Source organism: Symphodus melops (genome assembly GCF_947650265.1).
Source record: "Symphodus melops genome assembly, chromosome: 9".
NCBI lineage: Eukaryota > Metazoa > Chordata > Actinopteri > Labriformes > Labridae > Symphodus > Symphodus melops.
This window is the reverse complement of record NC_136699.1, coordinates 18533286-18546732: the sequence shown is the minus strand read 5'-3', so window position 1 is coordinate 18546732 and position 13447 is coordinate 18533286. Positions and strand designations below refer to the sequence as shown.

At 42.8% G+C, this 13447-nt stretch overlaps 2 protein-coding genes and 2 long non-coding RNA genes across 7 annotated transcripts in view; 3 read left to right on the top strand and 1 right to left on the bottom strand.

The window, feature by feature from the left end:
- The window catches only part of LOC306828868, a 108888-nt gene that overhangs the window by 92745 nt on the left and 2696 nt on the right, over positions 1-13447 (bottom strand). The window contains exon 4 of one of the 3 annotated variants that reach the window (XR_013779797.1): positions 7945-7963. The exons of the other annotated variants lie outside the window; for them this stretch is intronic. This is a non-coding gene — a long non-coding RNA (uncharacterized lncRNA). Of the gene's footprint in view, positions 1-7944; positions 7964-13447 lie in introns of those variants that run through there. 3 annotated transcript variants of the gene reach the window in all.
- LOC306828866 (protein Wnt-8a-like) lies at positions 1550-7952 on the top strand. Of its 2 annotated transcripts, XM_079351595.1 has the most exons (6): positions 1550-2591; positions 2724-2757; positions 2897-3035; positions 3374-3499; positions 3589-3731; positions 3894-5278. In XM_079351595.1, the coding sequence occupies exons 1-6, from the start codon at positions 2290-2292 to the stop codon at positions 4458-4460; spliced, it is 1311 nt and encodes a 436-aa protein (XP_079207721.1). In that variant the 5' UTR covers positions 1550-2289; the 3' UTR covers positions 4461-5278. The 2 variants fall into 2 exon arrangements, with proteins under 2 accessions (XP_079207721.1, XP_079207722.1); XM_079351596.1 differs by lacking the exons at positions 1550-2591; positions 2724-2757; positions 2897-3035; positions 3374-3499; positions 3589-3731 and adding exons at positions 5323-5452; positions 5743-5868; positions 6193-6335; positions 6428-7952 and having other exon boundaries at positions 4461-5144.
- LOC306828870 lies at positions 9797-12370 on the top strand. Its single transcript, XR_013779800.1, has 2 exons — positions 9797-10511; positions 11160-12370. It is a non-coding gene; the product is annotated as an uncharacterized lncRNA (long non-coding RNA).
- Positions 12394-13443, top strand: lcp2b (lymphocyte cytosolic protein 2b; the record flags this gene model as incomplete). Its single annotated transcript, XM_079352430.1, has 4 exons — positions 12394-12426; positions 12485-12571; positions 12735-12881; positions 13102-13443. The coding sequence occupies 4 exons, from the start codon at positions 12394-12396 to the stop codon at positions 13225-13227; spliced, it is 393 nt and encodes a 130-aa protein (XP_079208556.1). The 3' UTR covers positions 13228-13443.

Sequence of the window (13447 nt, the reverse complement as noted above, 5' to 3'; positions counted from 1 at the left end):
GAGCTGTAGGTACATTTGTTTACAGGGAGATTCACATAATTAAGCACAAACAGTACAGAAAAGTGCAAATGCATGGTAGATAGGGCTGAAGTGCATTAAGTGCACAGATTCCAATAAGTGACTGACTGGCTAATGGACACTCAAAGCCTTAGGTAGAAGAAGCCATGCTTATTCAGTGAATATCAATTGCAATGTCAGTGAGTTAGTTTTAAGACTTGCAAGGGAAAAGAAACACTCTGGAAGTGAAACATAAGACTGTTGTGATTTGTTTCTTTCCCTTTTGTGGGGCGATGATGGGCTAGCTTGAAGCTGCTGCGGTTAATACAGTGAGGAAAACGACGACTCAAACGCTTTCATGACAAGTAACAAATAACTCAGACACAGACAGTGAAAAAAATCTTTCATGAATTAAAAATATAAGTTGAGAATAGCACTAGAGCTAAATATCTATAATGAACTACAATTAATGAACGAATGTTATTTGGCCTGTAGCTATTCAAAAAATATACTTTTTTATTTTAATAAGCCTACTTTTTTGCAACATTTGAGTTAAATAACTCAGTTCCATAGTCGCCAAAAAAACAATGGTCATTTATGACCCAGGATCCGTGCCTGACTGATGTCTCTGACTGGCGTCAACAGTCCTGCCACCCTTCCTCGGCCTGACAAATTTGCCACCTCCTGAGCCTTTATTGCTGGATTTCTCTCACCTCACGCTGCCATAAATCAGCCGTCAGCGCTCCTTGAGCGGCCTAATGTGTCTGAAATGTCTGTTAGAACTCTTTAATTAATGCGCATTTTTTTTACTCCATGTTATTTTAAGCGTAAAGCTCCCGACCCCGCAGTTTCCTCTCTGGCAAAGTGTAGTAATGAGCTGGATGGAATACACATCATCCAACCTCGGATAAAGAACACGTATATGCATGAAGCGCTTAAATAACTGCCGTTTGCCATACGATAAATGGTGGTCGCAAAAATGATTCCTTTAAAAAGTTGCAGACATATTGTGGAATAAGACTAATGGACAATATATTTCTTTAACAACCCACATGAGGTGTCCCAAAGAGTTTCGATGTAGCACCCATGTTGAAACACGCCCAGTTAGATGCAGTCCCATTGTTTGCTGTTATTAACCCATTCAAATCGCTAAAGAGAGGAATTATTAAGTATTTTGATCGCCCTGATTATTTGGCAACCAGGTGTTGAGGGGCTCTAGGTTTCAGTCATATCGCAGTATGAATGCGGGCCATGTCTAATTAGGAGGGATTATCCTCACCTACAGAGTGCAGGACCTCGCCCAGCTGCCCGGCCATTGTCTCATGCGCAAACTGAATGGGTTTTTTTTATTGGATTTTGAGTGGCTTAAAGAGGATTTGACAAGTGTAAGCGATTTCTTTAAAACAAAAAAAAAGAACTGATGTTCATCAGCAAGTCGGTAACCTCTCTCCCATCAAATCACAAAATGAGTATGAAATGACAGAAACTGCAGTGATGACTGTTGATGATGATGATGATGATGAAGCCAGGAGATCACGGAGGTTAAATCAAGGAGGAGAATCAGCTGAATTAAGAGTGATGGCACTGAGTCGGATAATCCTACAATTCTATAATTACAGCTCTACATGTTTTTAATCCATCTACTGAATTTTGCAACAGGTTACAAACATTTTTACACCGATATTAGTGACCACACGATAATAAGTCAGGTGTTAAAACTGTAAAACTCGTATTTGTTTATTTGTGTAAATTCCAGACTGTTTTCACACCAAGTTGCTTCCCAGGGAAACATCTATTATCCTATTATCACGACGATGCCAATGTCGCCACAGTGTGAGGCAGTATTTACATGACTATATACCGACAGCTCCTGAAAGACTTTATGGCTTTGTAGTCACTGTCTTTCCCACTGGGACACTGGTGCCATTTCCCAAATTCAAACTCCACATGTACCCTTTTTATCGTCACAGAATGAGGTTAAAATATGTCGACTACTCTCAACTAGGTTTAGATACTGTACAGTGACCCTGTGCGCATATTCGTCGTTCACCACACCTTCTCCTTGCGCCTCCTTGTAATATTCTTAAATTAAATCTAAATAAATATGAACAACGAAATGTCTATTACGACTTTATGTTTTCGTAATTTCGCCCTGATTTAATATGCTCTGTTAAAATGTGCTTGGTGTGTTTTATTTCGTGGGAAAAGAGTATGAGGATTAAGGCCTGGGAACGACAGGTGAATGAATGAGGGGCTGTTTAACTGTCTGCGTCACGTCTTTGAAGTGCACTTATGCACCGACGGCTCCTATTTGTCTCTACAGGACTACAGGACAATGTCGTCGTTGAAGCTTTTTTTCACAGCGAAACGTTACCTGCAGGACAAATCTGTCAATCAAAGGGGCATGACCATATAAATATCATCAGCGTGGAGTCCGGCTACAGCTTCAGTTGCCCTCTTCTCTCGTGGTACTCACATCTCTGGGATACAAACTCGCAGGATTTAGTGTGGATTACATCTGCTATGGGGCCTTTGAATTTTCTCCCAGCCTTGGTTCTATCCATGTGCTGTCATGTCCAGTTTGCATTAGCTTGGTATGTCGCTTACTTTTGGGAGAATTCTGAAAACAAAACCACTACACATTGTTTGTTTTTTGGTGTTTTGTTTGTGACATGGTGACTGCATATTTTAACGTGGCTGTCTTGTTTATCTTTCTGTCTCTATAGGACGGTGAACAACTTCCTCATGACTGGACCAAAGGTATTTATGCTTTATGCATCTGGACCATTTGTGCGTAAAAGCTCATCTGGGCCATCCACATGTTTATTACCTGTTTCTTTCCAAATATTGTTTTATCTAAAGCACAAAACAGCTAACTTGAGCCCTTTTCTGTCCTCAGGCTTTTCTGACCTATGCCGGCAGTGTGCAGTTGGGCGCACAAAGTGGAATACATGAGTGTAAACACCAGTTTGCGTGGGAGAGGTGGAACTGTCCAGAGAACACTCTCCAATTATCTACACACAACGGCCTGAGAAGTGGTAAGACGTGTTTTCATACATGTGTATGTTGGATTGACACGCAGCTGTGAAGTGATACGCTAGTTTCCAGCAACTGTAAAATATGCTTCTATAAATGTAAGCTTCATTACAAGGATGCAGTTGCCAATGTGCCCTGATTTTAAAAACAAGTACGTTCCTTGCTGACCCCCCCCCCCCCCCCAAAAAAAGACTACTGTTCTTGTTCAATATTCATCTTCTATGAAGCCTTTACGCGCGCTTAACGCGACTTTTACGCACGAAGTGTGAGAGCAGCCAATGCACATTTTTGGAAATTAAATAATGACAGTTTGCTCTTCTCTCTTCGCCACTTGTTGTAGCCACAAGGGAAACATCTTTTGTCCACGCTATCAGCGCAGCCGGGGTGATGTACACGCTCACCAAGAACTGTAGTATGGGTGACTTTGACAACTGTGGCTGCGATGACTCCAGGATTGGGCAGACAGGTACATTTCTATTCGACTTGTGGTTACAAATAGATTATGTGAGATTTGCCTTTATTGTGAGAGTTAAATTATTTCTTTTGAATCCACAGGTGGACGTGGGTGGATTTGGGGAGGCTGCAGTGATAATGTGGCATTCGGAGAGAAGATCTCCAAACAGTTCGTGGACGCACTGGAAGGTGGGCATGACTCGCGCGCAGCGGTCAACCTGCACAACAATGAAGCAGGCAGACTGGTAAGTTATGGTTCAATGATGACTGGAATGAACGGATGTTATTCATCAATAATTGAAATTATAATCAAGAATGAAAAGTGGTGCATTTTGTGATGGGATTTATGCATGTCAACGTTACAATGAAATGGGTTGGCAATTTTAAATATCTTAATTTCTTTGCAGGCAATCAAAGCTACCATGAGGAAAGCCTGCAAGTGTCACGGAGTGTCCGGGAGCTGCAGCATTCAGACCTGCTGGATGCAGCTGGCCGACTTTAGGGAGGTGGGAAACTACTTGAAGATGAAGCATGAACAAGCAAAGAAGCTGGAGATGGACAAGAAGCCTGCAAGGGCCGGAAACAGTGCAGACAACAGAGGAGCCATCGCGCACACTGTCCGAAGCATCGCTCGGACGGAGCTGATTTACATGGAGGATTCCCCGAATTACTGCGTAAAGAACCTTAGTCTGGGGTATCAGGGCACGGAGGGAAGGGAGTGCCTGAAGGGGAGTAAGAGCACGGGTCACCGGGAGAAAAGAAGCTGCCGCAGGCTGTGCTATGAATGCGGCCTCAGAGTGGTGGAGAAGCGCATTGAGGTTGTGAGTAGCTGCAACTGCAAGTTTCACTGGTGCTGCACAGTCAAATGTGACAAATGCATGCAGGTTGTTACTAAATATTACTGCACACGTCGAGAGGGCGGAAGAAAACCACAGAACAAAACGAAGCGCAGACACCGTGAGCGCCAGCAATGAAAACTATTTAGGTCAGGATCCTCATGACTTCTCATTCCACCCAGCGTTGATTATAACTCTGTATTAGAACACGTTTACTTTCATTCACTTGTTCTTATCACCTGAAGCCTTTAAATGCACTTTATCTGATGGATTCGAGTTTTTTTTTTGCTTTTCAATCACTTCAGTTATTTCCGCGCATGCTCACACGCTGATGTTTATGTTAAGGGACTGATGGTCAGATGTATGTTGTCTTCTGTGAAGACGAACAATGTCTAATATTGTATGCGTTTAATTTGTCCAAATAAATATATTTTATGAAATACGAAGGACTCAGTGTGATTTGTAACAAGTTAAGCTGTTTGCAGCGTTTTGTATATTGGTTGCCTGGATTCACAGCCGCAGGGAAGAGGATAAAGTGCCGCTTAATGCCAGCCTTTGAAGTGCGCATAGAGGCGTTTCCTGAAGCCGTCAACCAATCAGCTGTCTTGGGCCTATGAAACAAAGAACAAGAGTTGCATTTGTTCTTCATTCAAATAAAAGAGAAAGTACAGGTCGAAATTAACTGCATCTTTGCAATGAGGAGAAACGGAACAGATGAAATGATGCATTCGTTATTTTGGCTCCTGGTCCTTTTGCACACAATATGTCCGGGACATGCTTGGTAAGAGTCTACTCACGCTGTGGCTGCGTATTGTCTCACACGTAAGTTTAACTGAGCGCAATAATTATTCTCAATCTTCTTCTCAGGTTGGCAGGCAACTTACTGATGACAGGACCAAAGGTAAAAACACATATTTGGTGTCACGAATTGTAAATTAGATAAGATGTTTAAAAAAAAAAAATAAACTAAGGGCAGAATATGACATTGCATCTCGCGCAGGCCTATCTCACCTATGCAAGGAGCGTGCAGATTGGCGCACAGAGCGGCATTGAGGAGTGCAAACACCAGTTTGCGTGGGACAGATGGAACTGTCCTGACAGCTCAACACAGCTCAGAGGCCTGAGGCGAGGTAGGTCAACAATGTGAATTTAAAAGATCGATTTATGAACGTATGATGCAGAGCTTTCTTAAACCCCGTGGTATCTGTGCGTAAAATGTTCAAGAATATCCATTCATCATAATGCTCGTCAGTGACTCATTTTTGTTTCACTTATCATGTTCGTTAGCAGGAAACTAAATGTGTTTTGGTTGTAGTAAGAATGGCCCATGTTGTAGCCCAAAATGAGTCCGAATTGTGTTTTGTTTGTTTTTGAGTGGGCTAATTCCTTTACATTAACCGATCCTTTTTTTCATTGACAGCCACCAGAGAGTCCTCTTTTGTCCACGCCATCAGTGCTGCGGGGGTCATGTACACTCTGACCAGGAACTGTAGTCTGGGAGACCTCGACAACTGCGGCTGTGATATTTCCAGGAACGGGAAAATTGGTAAGATTTCCAGATCAGAACACGTTTCTTTAATATTAACTTGTGTCTGATATGGTTACGTTTGGTGTCGACTTTTAAGACGGTTTCTGTGCTGGTTAGAGGTCTTAAGAAGGGGTGCAAATGTTTTGCTTTGCCTGTGCATTGAGTCCAATGGGAATTTAAGTTTTTCGTTTTATACTTACCAACATTGTTTCCTTTTTTCTAAGTCCTTGTTTATTTTTTTTACTTACTCTCTATGTCGCTTTGGATAAAGTCGTCTGCTAAATGAATAGTCGAATTGTAGTTGATTGTTTGGTTTAAAGTTTTGTGTTGCGTTGTGTTCAGGCGGTCGTGGCTGGCTGTGGGGTGGCTGCAGTGACAACGTGGATTTTGGAGAGAGGATTTCCAAACAGTACGTGGATGCGCAGGAGACTGGTCAGGACTCCAGGGCTGCTGTCAACCTGCACAACAACGCAGCCGGCCGCTTGGTAAGTTATTGTCACGTGCAAAACCCATGTGTTAAATACAGCGCAGCTTGGGTCGTTTAAAAATAATGATAATCTCCCTGGTTTCCTGACAGGCAGTGAAGGCAACCATGAAGCGCATCTGTAGGTGCCATGGCATGTCTGAGAGCTGCAGTGTCCAAACCTGCTGGACGCAGCTGTCTGAATTCAGAGAAATCGGAAACTACTTGAAGCTCAAGCACAATAACGCGCAGAAGCTGGACATTCACAAAAAGCGCATGCGGGCAGGAAACAGCGCGGACAACAGGGGAGCGATCGTGGACGCGTTCAGCAGCGTCGCCCCCGCAGATCTCATTTACCTGGAGGACTCCCCGGATTACTGCAGGAGGAACACCAGCATGGGTCTGTACGGCACTGAGGGCCGGGAGTGTGTGCAGCACGGTGAGGGTCTGAGCCAGTGGGAGAGGCGCAGCTGCCGGAGGTTGTGCCACGAGTGCGGCCTCAGGGTGGAGGAGAGGCGCACAGAGGTCGTGAGCAGCTGCAACTGCAAATTCCACTGGTGCTGCACGGTGAACTGTGAGGACTGCTCCCAGGTTATAGTGACACACGTGTGCGCAAGGAGGGACGGAGATGGACACGGCTTCAGACGGAGATACCGAGGACCCAAGTAAAGAGAATACTTAGGAAAGTCATCATAAAAAGTTCCCTGTCTAAGTCAGTAAATATGTAAAATAAGGACCCATAAATATGTTAAATGTATTTTTGCACTTTTCACTTCCTGTCATTATGTATGAATAATGAGCATCTATTTATGAATATTGTGTTTTTTTTAATGAAATAAAGGGGTAAAAAATATATATATTCCTGTGGCCATCTTTCTTTACACTTCATGAACAATTTGGTGATTTCACTTAATAATAAACCCTGGGGTTGCATTTTATGACAGAGCACACAGGCATTTATTAGAATAAGAATGGAGTGAATACACTTAACAGAGGATTACATGGATAACATGGTGCACTTCACACCTAAGCAAGATGTTGATCCTCGATCACTTTGATGTCAACGTGTATTGATTTCATTCAAGGAGCAGGGAGGCTTTCTAAGACAAATTAGAGAAGTATTCCCAGGTATTTTGGCCCTTAATCCGGGACACCCCTGCCTATCCTAGTCTTTGTCACATCCCACAGGCAATGCAAATTTCTCACAATACATCAAAGCCTCGTGGAAGGGGGGGGGGGATGCTCTGTCAGTAACGGAACAATTTGACCGTGCTCCAAGTTAGTTTGACAAAAAAAAAAAAAAAAAGTGGGTCAAAGCAGGGTTCAGATATCACTCAGTGAACACAGAGAAGTTATAAATAAGCCTGTCTTCCACTCCACCTTGGATACCAGTTCGTTTCTAATCTTATAATTTGCAAGTAATTAGGTCTTAGAAGAGCCTTTCTCCGCCCACAGGCTATCTGTGTCTTAGGAGCCATTCATCTCCTTCTTCTCTCTACCCCCTGTATCTCCAAAAATCTTCCTCTCAGCTGGACGTGTCATAAATCTGCCCCGTCTCAGCTCAATGAGTGATGGAGTGGATATTACCTCCTTAGGGCCTGAGGGGTGAGGGGCTGTTTCACCTTCTTTACAGAGCAGTCACCGTCGAGGCTGTAAACAACGAGATAAGTGAGAAATTACAGCCTGATTATCTTTACACTGGATCAACTGCTGTCACTTTAGATTATCAAGAGAACTCAATTATCGTCGGTGGAGAATATATTTTTCATCGAGGCAAACGCGGCCCTGCTGTTTAAATTGGACATTTTAAGAGAGACGGCTCAGCCAAACTGCTTTAGAAACCTTGAAATACTCAGATTCAGAATCTGAGTTATTGGCCAGGTATGTTTACCACACAAGGAATTTAACTTTAGTAGACTGGGCTCTCTCTGTACAACGTAAACCTGAAATAATAAAAATGAGCTCAGAATACGAAAGACTAACATGTACAAGACTGTTCCAAAAATATATATATTCCATTAGCCTATATTCTAAATTAAATGTCTAGCATTTGGGTGCATGTAGTTATTTAGGGACACAGGGGCATTTTGTGGATGAAATGTCTCTCAAGAAATGACAGAAGAGTGAAGAAACTACCTTTACACGCAGGCTAACGCAACCAAAACACAGACCGAAACGCTCCCTCCCATAGTTCCCATTTGTCTGTTTTCTTTGAGGGGATGTCCTGTATTTCCCATGATCCCCTGCTGTGTGTTAATGAAGGTTTCACCCCACTGGGAAGTCCTCTCTGCCCAGCCCCTGCTTTCACATTATTGCTAGCATATTGGTCCCATATGATGATACTGCTTGTTTGTACTGTTCCTCTCCTCCTGCCTGGTGCTTCACTCCTCTACAATGAGACGATTCGAGGGGAAGCGTTACTAAATCTTCCTTCAACATTTTGGGGTTAGCATCTTAGACATGAAATGTTCTAAACATGAACTTTGGCCGATTTGATACCATGATAAGAGACACATCTTTCGTGTTAGAGTGAGCCTGTATAAACCAACCTCCACAGCAGCACTGTCATGTATCTCAATCAGGACAGAAGAGGAAGACACAAGAGGGGGATGATCTCCCGCGAGGACCCCCCAGGAGGACTCCTGTATTCACTCAGACATGCCTGGGGGATCTGAGCAATGATTGATCATCCCCTCCCTCTCTGCTGCCCTCCTCTCTCACCTGGGTGTGAGACACCAAGAGGCCTGGGCACAGGACAGGCTGGGACACGAGGTCTGACACAGCCCCCCCACAATGCACCGCTTTGAATCAGAAGCATGCATGACATCACCACGACCAACAAACCAATATCACAGAGCCGCAGCATTGATCTACGCAGGTTAATAAAACTACACTTCACAAATAGTCTAATAAGATCGGAGAGATCTTACTATCAGACATGCAAGTTAGAACTAGCAAATATAGTGAGTGTTGTGAGTAGATAAATACCTGTGGCAGCCTTTATACAGTAGGTGTATGACAGAGAAGTCACAGCTTCTATGTTTGGGGGTAGCTAAAGTCGTGGTCTGCGCTATATTGTACTTCTTGGGTGCTTTACATAGCCACTGAAACTTTCTACTTCAGTCTGTTATTCAACAGGAAATAGACTCGTCACACATGCGATTCTTGAAAAAGTCTCGAGTGGTCAGTCTGAACTTTCAGTTTAAAAAGAGAGGCTGACGACTTACAGAGCAGGCGTTTAGTGAGTGTCCTGCAAAACAACAAAAAACTTTTTTTTTTATAAAAAAACTTCCACTGTTCCAGTTCAAGCTCCAGTTTATTACAGCCGGAGTGATATACTGTAGAGGCAGGCATGAGTTTGAACAATGTTCCCTCCAAGAAGGAGATGATGGGATGGAATTCACAGAGTCTAGCCGACTACATGAGGAGGGTGAGTACGAGAAGAGGCAGAAACGTGCTCGTTGAGTTGAACTGAAAACTTGATGTCTGATCTGTGAAACACCATATGGAAACATATGAATCCATAAAACAGTTAGTTCAATGTCTTCTGAATTGGAATTGCATATTTTTGGCAAGGCATTTAAAACATTTTTTTTTAAAAAGTGAGATTTAATCACACCTACTAAATCCGGAAACACAAGTTGAAACGTACAGTGCGTACTCATTAAACTGGTATGTTCATGTTCTCAGCTAAATCTCTCAGGCTGTGAGAAAGCAGTGGTGAAGGGCGGCATTAGTGGAGCACAGTTCATGGTAAGTGTGTCGCACGTCTTTGTACTATTCAGAAAAAACGTAAACTGATTTTGTGTTTTTCATGATAACTTCAATCACTATCCAGAACATGACCGAGCTTGACCTCCACGTGTTCCCCAGCCTTCACATCCCGTGAGTCTGACCAACATTATTCAAAGTGATCAACAACTCAGTGCCAGCATGAAACACTATCTTAAGTATTTTTGACTGACCCCCTCTAGTGGCAAGGTTGAGGAATTACTTTTTCTCTCTCTTTTTTCTCTTTCAAGAATAATGTCTAAAATCCAAAGTCAAATCAACAAGGGAGAGCAGAAGAAGTCCGCTGGACAGAAGTAAGAGAACCGTTTTCACTGACTGCCCGACTCTAACCAAACCACATGAGGTATATTTATAATCTATCTTTTTTTTGTTTGTAGATCAAAGGCGCAAAAGTTTCCACAGCAAGGTAAGAAAGAACCAAACGGCAACTGCTTGTGTTTTAAAAGGAAGCAAAGGTGCAGTAGCTGCAGTTCTTTGAGCGTCCACTTCAGGCTGGCTGTAAAGCTACAAAAGTCTCATTGAGTTAAAATGTTTTTTTTTTTTTAAAACACATATAAAACTGGTTCAAAAAACTGTTTTTGTGGTCTGAAAACTTTTAGGTTTTTTCTTTTTAAACTGATCGCTTGTTATTGTATTGAGACAAAGACTTATGTGTAACTACAGTAGAGCTGCTGCTGACCTGACTGACAGGCAAACATCTCCATGGTTATATATATATACATATATATATATATGTATATATATATATATATGCACATATATATTTGTGTGTATTATTTCGATGGTGGCCATCTCAAAGCGTTACTAAGTTGGGTGGGAATCTTTGGGTGTGTGACAGTTTGAGTCGATTATTGACTCTTGGTGTCATGATTTGATTCAGAATCTATTTCAGATTAAAAATTATTCTGTTTGAATGAAGACAGTTCTGAGGCGGACTTTTAATTATTTTTTTCCAGATTTGAGTAGAATATCATGAAGTGAAGAAATGTGTGAACGCTGAGGTTATGGTACAGAGAGGAAAAGGTTTTCACAGTTCTTTGTTTATTTTACGCAGCATTTGTACAGGAGGAGGAGGAGGTGGTTTGGGACTCGGATGAGTTTGTAAGTAAAGTATTCACACTCAATAAATACATCAATCAAAATGAACCTGCATTAAGTTATATCTAACAAAGGGCAAACACCCAACAAGATAAAACTCTTAAAACGGAATCCTACGATCAGTCTCTCCTTACTCGTGTCACTTTGGTCAGGAAAATGAAAGTGATTTTGAAGAAGAGGCTCAACGGCAGGAGAGAGAGGAAGCTGGCTACATCTGTCCTCTGACTGGGCCTGAAGAGGAGGCCAGCTCAGATGAGTATGAGATACCGGAAGTCTCAATAAAACGCCCTATGAGTCTAACAGCGGCGAAACGTCAGGACAGTAAAGACAGAGGTGAGAGAGCGCAGCTGCGAGAAACAGCATTTGTGCGTCATGTTTTCTATCTGATATGTTTAGAGAGCAGAGTTGGTTCTCATGTTTCTTGAAGAATTTGCTAACAGAATGTATGTATGTAAATGTGTAGACCCGGTCCCGTTGCCTGCTGAAAGGACCATAAGACCTCCATTTTCTTGTCCACCAAAAGTCAAAGAAATCCCTCCGAGACCCCCGAAAGCATCAGGTGGCTTTAATATTTAACAACTCAACAACCACCAAAGACGAATGAATGATTATGTTCATGCTCGATGTGTGTGTTCTTCTTTTGGCATCAACTGCAGGCCAACCCGTTCAGCCTGTAGACAGGAGTAAGAAGCCTGGAAAATGTGGCCCATCAAAGATCGACCCTAAAATATCAAGTATGTGCTGCTATGTTTAGATTGCTTAGAACTGTATGGTGGTCACAGGTTTAACCATTTCCCCCGTCACGCCCACTAGAGGGCGGCACTGTCGAGGCTTCGAGCTCATCCACCAGCAGGGTTCCTAAACCAAGACCTCCAAAGCTGTCAGATCTGTCGAACAGGTGAGCGAATTTGAAGAATTAAAGAGAGGTAGCGAGACCGTCCCTCTGAGAGGCAAATACAAACGATTTTAATGATGTTATGTTTCATCTCCCTCCTCCCAGAACAACTACACTGATCCCATCCCCTCCAGCGCCACCACAGCCTACCAAGGCGAGCATGTCAACACCAGATTCAGAACAAAACCGGGTGAGAATTAAAAAAAGGGATTCACACACTTCAACCCCATAAATACACTTCGCCTTTTTTTTTTTTTTTTTTAAATCATTTTCAGAACAGAAACAGCAGATGGCGATGTTTGAAAAGGAATACATGAAACACGAGTCTGTCACTGCAGAAGAGATAAAGAGTTGACTTTGCCTCTCCTGTGCCTGTTTCAATCTAGTGCTCCGTCAACGATCTGGATCCCAGCTGGTATGGAGGACAGGTGACCAGACATCAAGCTGAAGTCGCTCTCAGAGAGGTGAACAAGGTCAGCTGGTGCCTCTCCCATTCTCACCCATCTTATCCCCCCCCCACACACACCTTTATCTGGAGCACACACACACATTGACAAGCATGAAGCTGAAGTCTCAATGGATTGTAATTGCTAAGTCATTTTTCCATCATTGATTTTTCACTCTTTCTGTCTTTAGGATGGGACATTTATAGTGCGGGACAGCTCCACATGTTCTGAAGATCATCCATACACCCTAATGCTGCTGAAACAAGAAAAGGTTTTCAACATTAAGATCCGTAACCAAGGCAACTCCTACACCCTGGGCACTAGACTCAACAACAAGGTAAAGTTAAAATGATGATGCCATTATGTAAGATCTTAACAAACAAACAAAAAAGGCGAGAAAATGATGTCTGTGTTTGGGTGAAGTACACTGAGAAGTTCACATCCTGCGACGCCTCGGGGAGCGTCTGATGCAGACTTGTGCTGCGCTGCTTCATTAGGTCCCCGTCATCTTTTTTTTAAAAATTTTTTTTTTTTTTTTGTCTGCTGCTGTGCTGTAGAGTTTCCCTGGGGTGAAGGAAATGATTACCCATCACACACACACCCCGCTGCTGCTCATTGATGCAGCAGACCAGAGCTCGGAAGCACAGAGTCAGTGCTGTCTGCTTCACCCTGCGGGACTATGACCGGTACCAACGTCGGGCTTGATGTGGGCGTCTCTCGCCGCTCATTTGTGTGCATGTATACTCTGAATCCTTTCATAAAAAACCTCTGAACTTATGACACAATTAAAAAAGGTTCTTGTTGTGTTGTTGTGTTGACTATAATTGTACTTTCAGAAGAACAGAAAAAGATTTGTTTTTTTGTATATTCTATTAAAGTATGTTTTTGCAGACACACAGCAGT

Bases quoted from the DNA above. Each gene is read 5' to 3' on its own strand.
- LOC306828866 (XM_079351595.1), top strand. From the start codon at position 2,290: ATGCACCGACGGCTCCTATTTGTCTCTACAGGACTACAGGACAATGTC. The intron at 2,758-2,896 runs GTATTTATGCTT...TTCTGTCCTCAG, and splicing joins TCCTCATGACTGGACCAAAG to GCTTTTCTGACCTATGCCGG. The intron at 3,732-3,893 runs GTAAGTTATGGT...ATTTCTTTGCAG, and splicing joins ACAATGAAGCAGGCAGACTG to GCAATCAAAGCTACCATGAG.